General features: G+C 35.3%; 3 protein-coding genes and 2 pseudogenes across 3 annotated transcripts in view; 2 read left to right on the top strand and 3 right to left on the bottom strand.

Annotated features, from left to right (window-relative positions):
• LOC109132559 lies at positions 1974-2553 on the bottom strand (annotated as a pseudogene).
• On the bottom strand, positions 2574-4313 carry LOC104782704 (annotated as a pseudogene).
• LOC104784354 (putative actin-9) lies at positions 5213-5772 on the bottom strand. Its single transcript, XM_010509393.1, has 3 exons — positions 5769-5772; positions 5375-5694; positions 5213-5278 (listed from the first exon to the last, which is right to left on the bottom strand). The coding sequence occupies exons 1-3, from the start codon at positions 5770-5772 to the stop codon at positions 5213-5215; spliced, it is 390 nt and encodes a 129-aa protein (XP_010507695.1).
• LOC104782703 lies at positions 6207-8541 on the top strand. Its single transcript, XM_010507709.2, has 6 exons — positions 6207-6421; positions 6695-6787; positions 7112-7241; positions 7715-8036; positions 8127-8181; positions 8288-8541. Exons 1-6 carry the CDS (start codon positions 6302-6304, stop codon positions 8360-8362), a joined length of 795 nt encoding a protein of 264 aa, XP_010506011.1. The 5' UTR covers positions 6207-6301; the 3' UTR covers positions 8363-8541.
• Positions 8837-9239, top strand: part of LOC104782702 (DNA polymerase epsilon subunit 3-like) — a 4043-nt gene continuing 3640 nt past the window's right edge. Inside the window, exons 1-2 of the mRNA XM_019245025.1 lie at positions 8837-8980; positions 9122-9223. Of these exons, the coding sequence (XP_019100570.1) occupies positions 8837-8980; positions 9122-9223 (246 nt within the window). The remainder of the gene's footprint in view (positions 8981-9121; positions 9224-9239) is intronic.

The raw sequence follows: 9239 nt of genomic DNA, 5'->3' as shown, positions 1-9239 counted from the left end.
TCTCTTCTTTCTACATAATTTCAACTTTTAATTTTCCAAACTATGTACAGTTCATATATATATTTAAAAATTTCTACATGATATACACCACAATACAAGTTAGGGAATCATTGACGAGTGACAACCCTCTTTTTTTTAAAGCCTAAGGTAATAATCTTTATAAAAAAAAATTGAAAGTCAGTAAACAAATGTATTAGAATTCTCTAGAAAGAAGCACACAAAATAGTGTATATAATGACTATATATACAACACTCAAGAAATATATTCAGGAATAGGTTATGAAAGTTTAATTTTGTTTTATCTTAATTTCATTAAAAAAAATTCAGTAATTCATCTCATATTCCTTTTACAATTTTTTTTTTTTGAATATTGTACTTAAAGGAGATTTATCATATACACAATAAAAAATGAAAAAGGATTTGATTTGTTTTTTTTCGTCAGAGATGTATTCATAGGGATGGTTCAGTAAGCTTGAAAAGACAAATATGGAAATTTAATATTCTACCGAAGATTAAATATTTCCTATGGCGATTACTCTCTAAATCTCTGCCTACAGTTACTCGTTTAATATCTAGGGGAATGAATTTAGACTCTATTTGTCCAAGATGTCTTCAGAATGATGAAACAATTGATCATTTACTCTTTTTATGTCCTTATGCCGAGTCAATTTGGCAATTAGCAAACATTTCCATCCATATTTTATATTCTCCCTCTATTAACTGTGAATCTTTTTTAGAGACTATTTTCACACTTTGAAATGATCAAGACCTCCCAACACATACAAAGCTTCTCCCTTTTTGGGTGCTTTGGCATATTTGGAAAACAAGGAATAAATTTATTTTTGAAGAAATATCGGAAGCTCCTGAACATATAGCATTACGAGCAAAAGCAGATGTAAGAGAATGGTTTCGACTTGAACATAATTCATATCGGGTTAACTCAAACATTCAACAACCAAAGTCAATGCACTGGACAAGACCAACACAACCTTTCCTCAAATGTAACTATGATGCGAGTTATGATCCCATATCTCAGACGGCCAAAAGTGGCTGGATACTACGCAACAATACAGGAATTTCAAATGGTTGGGGAGCATCGGACTTGGGACAGACTTCTTCACTTTTGGAAGCTGAAGGCAAAGCTCTTCTATCAGCACTACAACAAACTTGGATCCGGGGAATAAGAAATGTTGTATTTGAAGGCGACTGTGAGACACTAACCAAGATGATGAACAACTCAGTTTATATAGCTTCAATAGAAAGAGTTTATAAGGATATTTTACATTGGTCACAATTCTTTGAGCAAATTAAATTTGTTTACACTCCAAGATCATATAATAATACAGCCCATGTATTAGTAAAGCTAAGTTGTACAACAAACAGTTTCTATTCTGCTTGTTTTCATCCCCTAGTCTGGTTATCAGATTACAATTTCTCATTAATATAATTCTTTTTTGACGAAAAAAAAGAAAGATGTTATAATCGCAGCTACGTGAAACGCTTTTTCCCAAACAACATGACACCAAATTAAAGTGAGATCAGTACCTGCACCAACCCAATGCAGTCGTTCATTATCGCATAACTGCATAAGCATATTTTTTTTTCTATATTTTGTTGGTATCGTTTTTGTAAATTATTAATTTTAAAGAATAACATCATATCTTCCCCAGTCTAAAGACTAGTAGAATTGTTGGAATTTTTCTTATAAGATCCAAAAAAAACTATTTTCGCCTCTTTCACGGTCCGTTTTGTTTGTGTTCCTCAAGAAATTAAATAAACTAATTTTTGTTTTCTTTATTTCAGGTAAGAATTAAAATAACCCTAATTAACAATAATCCATACATATATAATCGCAAGAATAGTTTTGGAAATGTTCTTCTTTTATCAGCAACAACAACGATAACAAACCAAGTCCATTGACACTTGACCACTGTTCCAACACCACACCAACATAAAGTTATAAAATCCCTCAAACAGTTTATTTAATGAACAAAGGCCTAGAGAAGAAAGCACAAAAAAGGCTAAAATAAGCATTTCTTGTGAACAATCGCCGCTCCAGTTTCTTCATACTCAGCCTTAGTTATCCACTTCTGCAATATAGACACCACAACTTTACATTATAAAAAGCCCCAAAAAAACTCACAGTAAACTTTAAAAATTGTATTTTACATATCTTTTTTACCTGTTCAAAGGAACTTAGAGAAGCCAAAATGGAGCCTCCAATCCAAACACTATACTTCCTCGCCAGAGGAATCGCAACTTTAATTCTCGTATTAGCGGGTGCAAGCTTACTCATCTCTTTGCTCATCCTCTCCGCGATCCCAGGGAACATCGTCGTGCCACCACTCATGAGAATGTTTCCATACAAAGCTTTCCTTATATCAACATCAGACTTCATTATCGAATTGTAGGTCATCTCATGAATACCATAAGAGATTCCATCCCGACCAAAGACGGCTGGAAAAGAACCTCAGGGCACCTGNATCAGCAACAACAACGATAACAAACCAAGTCCATTGACACTTGACCACTGTTCCAACACCACACCAACATAAAGTTATAAAATCCCTCAAACAGTTTATTTAATGAACAAAGGCCTAGAGAAGAAAGCACAAAAAAGGCTAAAATAAGCATTTCTTGTGAACAATCGCCGCTCCAGTTTCTTCATACTCAGCCTTAGTTATCCACTTCTGCAATATAGACACCACAACTTTACATTATAAAAAGCCCCAAAAAAACTCACAGTAAACTTTAAAAATTGTATTTTACATATCTTTTTTACCTGTTCAAAGGAACTTAGAGAAGCCAAAATGGAGCCTCCAATCCAAACACTATACTTCCTCGCCAGAGGAATCGCAACTTTAATTCTCGTATTAGCGGGTGCAAGCTTACTCATCTCTTTGCTCATCCTCTCCGCGATCCCAGGGAACATCGTCGTGCCACCACTCATGAGAATGTTTCCATACAAAGCTTTCCTTATATCAACATCAGACTTCATTATCGAATTGTAGGTCATCTCATGAATACCATAAGAGATTCCATCCCGACCAAAGACGGCTGGAAAAGAACCTCAGGGCACCTGAATCTCTCGGCTCCTATTGTGATCACTTGACCGTCGGGAAGCTCGTAGGTTTTGTTGATTTGTGCGCATGTTGCAGCTTTATTCAGTTCTTTCTCGTAGTCGAGAGCTACATAACAGAGTTTCTCTTTGATGTCTCGGACGATCTCCCGCTCGGCTGATGTGGTGTATGTGTAGCCACGTTCCATCATGATTTTCATGAGGTAGTGGGTTAGGTCACGGCCTGCTAAGTCTAGACGCATAATCGCGTGTGGGAGTGAGTAACCTTTGTAGATTGGAACTATGTGGCTCACACCATCTCCTGAATCTAACACAATACCTAAATACACAAAAAAAAATAACACAGTATGTCATGGATTGTTTTAAGTGCAATTGCTGCATTAACATTTATTTTGAGAACAATTGACTAAAAAAATAAAAATAAACATTTAATTATCTTCTTTGCGTTTGACTGTTTGCATTTGTCTAATCTTACGATATATATTGAAACTTTTATTTCAAGTTACTTTACCTGAGGTACGACCACTAGCATAGAGAGCGAGAACGGCCTGAACGGCCACATACATAGCAGGAGTATTGAAGGTTTCAAACATGATCTGAGCCATCTTCTCGCGATTGGCCATTGGGTTTAGAGGAGAGTCAGTAGAAGCACACGGTGTTCTTCAGGAGCCACACGCAGCGCGTTGTAGAAAGTATGATGCCAAATCTTCTCCATGTCATCCCAATTGTTAACAATACCATGCTCCATTGGGTATTTAAGTGTAAGAATACCTCTCTTGGCTTGAGCTTCGACTCCCACATAAAATTTCGAATGTTCATATCCAAGCATCACCCCCTTGTGCCGTGGACGACCTATGATGCTTGGAAACACAGCCCTTGGTGCATCATCTCCGGCAAATCCCGCCTTCAAAATAATTCACTAACTATTAGATTTCCTATCTTGTGTTAATTTATAGACTCTGAAAAAAAAACATTTTGTTTGTTAAACTATAAATGTAAACGGCAAAGACCAATGTTTTCCCGTTTGCATTCTCACTTTGCAAATATGCTTATGAATGAATACTGAAATCTTTTTATTTCCTTTCTTGTGTAATTGGTAAACGCAATGTGTAAATGCATAAAATTGTGTTTGAATCATAGAAGCCTTACGGATAAATAAATAGTGTTTTTATTTTCTCCTTACCTTGATCACTCCAGTTCCGTTGTCACACACGATAGCCTCTAACTCCGACATTATCTAAAAGTAGACATAACATGTTTCAACAAAAAGTTTTAAAATATCATTGTTAAGAAGTTCACACAACATTAACATTAATAGAACTGTAAAACCTCATTAACATTAATAGAACTGTAAAACCTAAATTATATTAAATCATAAACTAACACTTGGGAAATAAACAGAGGCACGGCCGTATACAAAGATTATGCTGATTCCTAGCACGGCCGTATTCCAATGTTCCACACTATATTATGTGTTAATTTATATTCCTACAAAAGAGAATCCCTCAAATGTGCATTTTCCTACCAAAACAATATAATTAGGATTCTAAATAAATCCAAATCTTCCCTAATTTTTAACTTTTTCTTTCTAATAAGATTATAAAAACTAAATTAGCTTTAAATTATTAAAAAGTAAAACTTAAAAACAAATCTTTTTCAAGAGGAATGATAATGCGACACTTGTAACCTTGAAACCATCAAACCCATTTGTAATGTTATAATTTAACTATACTCTTAAATAATGATTTAATTTTAATTATATTGTAATTTCATATTTAAAATATTATGTAAAAGACTTAATTAAATTTATTAACTAATGACTAAAAGTTCAATTAATTTATCTTTTCTTTAAATAAAATAGATCTTAAGCACATATTGGAGATGTTGACTAAAAATTGATAATTCTAAATACTATTGCATTTTATATGTAATTTATAACATAAACTTATAATAAGTATTATGCTTGTACCCACATAGTTATGACCATGGTTAATCCAACACCAACATAATTAAGTTATAAAAACAAAGAAATCAGATACAGATATGGAATCCCTCACAACAATTTATTTTACCAAAACAAAGCATATAGAACGCTACTTTTATTAGAACGCTACGTTTAGCATTGCTAACAACTTAAATGCATCTCTTGTGAACAATTGTCGCTCCACTTTCGTCATACTCATCCTTAGTTACCCACATCTGCAAGATAGTCATAACAAACTTTACATTATAACAACCCCAAAAAACTCACATTATATTTAACTTAAAACCCATATTTTTATATCATCTTTTTACCTGATGAAAGCTGCTTAGAGCAGCCAAAGTGGAACCTCCAATCCAAACACTAGACTCACTCTCCGGAACATCAACTTTAATCTTCATACTAGTCGGTACAAGTGCAGTGATCTCTTTCGTCATCCTCTCTTTAATCCCTTGGAACATTGTTGTCCCACCAGTCAACAAAATGTTACCATACAGATCCTTCCTCGTATTGACAGCACATTTCATGATTGAATTGCGAGTCGCCTCGTGAATACCAGGAGATTCTTTTCCCATAATCAAAGACGGCTGAAAAAGAACCTCAGGACACCTGAATTTGGTTTGATCCAACAAAACTTATACGTACTATAATTCTATGAATGGATAATAACATGACATGTGGTACATGGAAAGTTGGAAACCATCAAACCCATGTACTGTAGTAACAAATTCATCTATTTTTTAATTTACGATCAAAATTTAATGGTTTAAATTTCATATATACACAATATTATGTCAAAGATATATAAATTAAAATTGACCTCTAGCTTATTGTAGCAAAAAAGCTTTATCGAGGTTATAAATCATATACACTGTGAAATAATTTCAATTTTGTTTTCGATCCAAATCATATGGGTAAATCAAGTGGTTTTACTCAGTTTACGGTGATCTTTAAACATACTCGTGACTCGTGACTCGTGACTCGTGACTCGTGACTCGTGACTCGTGACTCGTGAGGCAGAGATAATAAACCAAAAAAAGGAAAAGAAACCTTTTTTTTCATCCACTCATTTGTTTTACCGGCGGTAAATATTTTAATGGCCTATGGTGTGGGTCAGACCAACTGAGTCAAGCCCGAGTCGCGTTACCCACAGCGGCTTTTTATTTTTTTTTATTTTTGTGGTTTCTCCTTCTCTTAAACGGCGAAAAGACTCAATCTTTTTCTCCTCCGATCTCAAAGAGATGAACGCCGCTATTAGAGCAGCGATTCTCAGACCACAGAGCTACTCGTCTCAGCTCAAAATAGCGTTTTTTCATTCAACCCCCGTCTTAGAACGCAAACGTCGTACTTCCTGGGAATCGGTCAGTCTCTATCTCTCTCTCCTCCTTAAAATTTTGATTCCTCAGCTAAATTTTCCTACTTTTGTAATTCTTTGGATTCTTCGATGTCATTTTCCATGGATTTGTGGATTTACGTTGTTCTGGTCGAAAATTTTGTGTTTTTTATTTTCTTATACAGACGAAATGTTGGGACTTTAGAGATTTTCTTGTCTAAATTGGGACCATTTTACTAGGCTTACAGAGTTTGGAACAGGTCTTCTGAATTTTTTTGGGATTTATTTACCTAATCTGCAGAAATCAAATGTTCACAAGAAGAGGTTCAGAAGGATGAGAGAAAAGCAAGAATTATTGCGGAATGTGAATGCTTTTGCAGCAAACATGTTTACGGTATTTGTTTCGTCTATGCTTTAATCACTGTTTCTGTTGGCATCAGCTATGTTGTCTCTTTGTCCAGTTTCAACATTTTGCTAATATGGTTTACGGTTTGAGCTTTATGTGCTCTGAAGTAACGTTTTAGATAGTTGATACTGAAAGTTTAATAATGGTTCAAAAGTGGAAGGATTTGGGGATTTTTGAAAAGGGAAATGCAAGTGTAGTGTCTTGGGTTTTAGTCTCTTTTCTTATTGCTCTTTTGTTATGGTGCATTTGCTCTTCTGGGGATTTTCATTTCTAAAGTTCTCAAAAAGCTCTGGTTAAATGTTTTGATTCCAGAGCTGGCATGATGAGTTTGATGACGATGGTCCCTCCTCTCGAAAGCAAAACTCGTGGTTCAAAAAACAGTATTCCAAGGAGCCCAAAGGAAACCAGAATAACAAACACGGCCCCTACAGTTGGGGTAAAAGTAAGTGACTGACTGTCTTAGCTTTATTTCTTTCCAATCGGTAGGTATGTAGCTTGTTCAGTGCTTCTACAATCATCATCTTGTTTCTTCCGTAAAGTTCAAATTGTTAGTCATCAGTGTTAATTCTTGAGAATATAAGTAAAGTTGTTGCTTCCTTAAAGTTTAAATTTGTTAGGTATCAATGTTAGTTCTTGAGAATATAAGTAAAGTCGTCCAATGAAGTTTGTATGTGTTGCTTGTTGGCCTTAATCTGGGGTTGTTTAGTAACTTCCGGCTTATCGTGGACTGAGGCTCATTATTGAAATTCCTGGCTCATCATGGACTCAGTTCTTCAACTTGTGACCTGTTCTGTATTGTTGTTAATGTTTCATAATTATGAAGTGTCTCGTTGTTGAAACTGTATTTATGTCATTTTGTGGAATCAATTTTGTTTGGCTACATACTCTTAACAATACTTTTGTTCCGCTGTGTAGGGCATTTTGATTTTTGTGAAGTTGATGACGACTTTGAAGTCGACTATGTATTCCGAACCGCTTTTGGTGGATCCAGAGGTTTCTCGTTTTCATTCACCCATGAAGAGGATGAACCTCGATGGCGGCATCACTCTTCAAGGTTTTCCAACAACTCTAAGAAGTCCTGGAGATCAAAATATCGGTTAGATGAATATGAAGAGGAAGATGACTATACTTCAGAGTCCAGCGACTCTGAGTCTGATTCAAGCAACCAAGTTTCTCATAGACAAGCACTTGGCCTGAGTCCTTCGGGCCCTTTAAACCTTAAAGATGTCAAAGATGCGTGAGTAGTTAACCTCATGTCAATATACAAAAGCTAACCGTATATTCAATTTCTCACCACGTTACATCAAACTCTTTTTTTCTTGATCAGGTATCGAACTTGTGCATTAAAATGGCATCCAGATCGTCATCAAGGCTCTACCAAGGTAACTAAATAAGATCTCCTCCTCTCTGTTCAATCTTCCCATATAAGCTTATTTTCTTTTTCGTTTTCTCTCTTGTGTTAATGAATATGTGATGATATGAAAACAGGTGGCGGCTGAAGCAAAGTTCAAGCTCTGCAGTGTGGCTTATCAATCTTTATGCGAAAAGCTATCGGTGAACTAATAATATAGAGAGTTAGATAGGTTTTGATTACACACACGTAGAGATATCTCATTACAATAAATTTCAAAAATTGTTTCACTTTCTAAAGCTTTGCTCAAAAGCAAAAGCTCACTACAAGATTCAAGCTATGCCTCTGGTTCTGTCAAATTTTATCTCTCATCCCCTGCTTTTGCCTTTCATCGATTTGTCTTTTTTTCAACCGGTCAGAGCGAATCACATTGTCTGTGACTGAAACAAGCCCAGTGAGTTTAGTTACTCAAGGCCCAAACCACCCAAGCTCTCTCTGTTATGTAATAAAGACAGTCCTTGGAGATCAAGCAAAAACTATTATGTAAATATTAATATTCTATTCTCAAAAAAAGGAAAATCTTTTTTTTTTTTGTTCTCCTCTGTTCTTCTCTAAAAAAAAACACTCTTCTTGGTGTGAGTCAAGGTCCGTTTAAAGAACGCAATGTTATGTACTCTCCAACAGAGATGAACACTACTACCGCCATCAAAGCAGCGATCTGCAGACCGCAGAGCTATTGTTTTCTACTGAAAACTGCGTTTTTTCATTCTACTCCCGTCTTAGAACGCAAACGTCGTTCTTCGGAGTCGGACGGTCTTTTCACAACATGTGTGGGTTTGCCTAGCTTATTTGATTTAGATCAAATTTACCTGTCAATCTCTATATTTTGATTTTGAAGGCAGATTAAGAGTTTGTATAGGCGTGTGAATACATGTTCTGATTTTTTTTAGGGTTTCTTTAATATCTGACAGAAATCAAATGCTCAAAAGAAGAAGAGAAGTAAGAAGTTTTTGAGGGAACATCAAGAAGCAGTGCGTCGTGCTGTTGAACAACTTAAACAAGAAAGAGAAGAGGTACACATATTGAGAA

This window comes from Camelina sativa, chromosome 4, assembly GCF_000633955.1.
Source record: "Camelina sativa cultivar DH55 chromosome 4, Cs, whole genome shotgun sequence".
NCBI lineage: Eukaryota > Viridiplantae > Streptophyta > Magnoliopsida > Brassicales > Brassicaceae > Camelina > Camelina sativa.
The sequence above is the reverse complement of the archived record's forward strand: the minus strand, read 5'-3'. Positions and strand labels throughout refer to the sequence as shown.

Coding starts and splice junctions, on each gene's coding strand:
- LOC104784354 (XM_010509393.1), bottom strand. Junction 5,279..5,374: donor CTCTAAGCAGCTTTCATCAG/GTAAAAAGATGA, acceptor ACTATCTTGCAG/ATGTGGGTAACTAAGGATGA.
- LOC104782703 (XM_010507709.2), top strand. CDS start 6,302: ATGAACGCCGCTATTAGAGCAGCGATTCTCAGACCACAGAGCTACTCG. Junction 6,788..7,111: donor TTGCAGCAAACATGTTTACG/GTATTTGTTTCG, acceptor TTTTGATTCCAG/AGCTGGCATGATGAGTTTGA. Junction 8,037..8,126: donor CTTAAAGATGTCAAAGATGC/GTGAGTAGTTAA, acceptor TTTCTTGATCAG/GTATCGAACTTGTGCATTAA.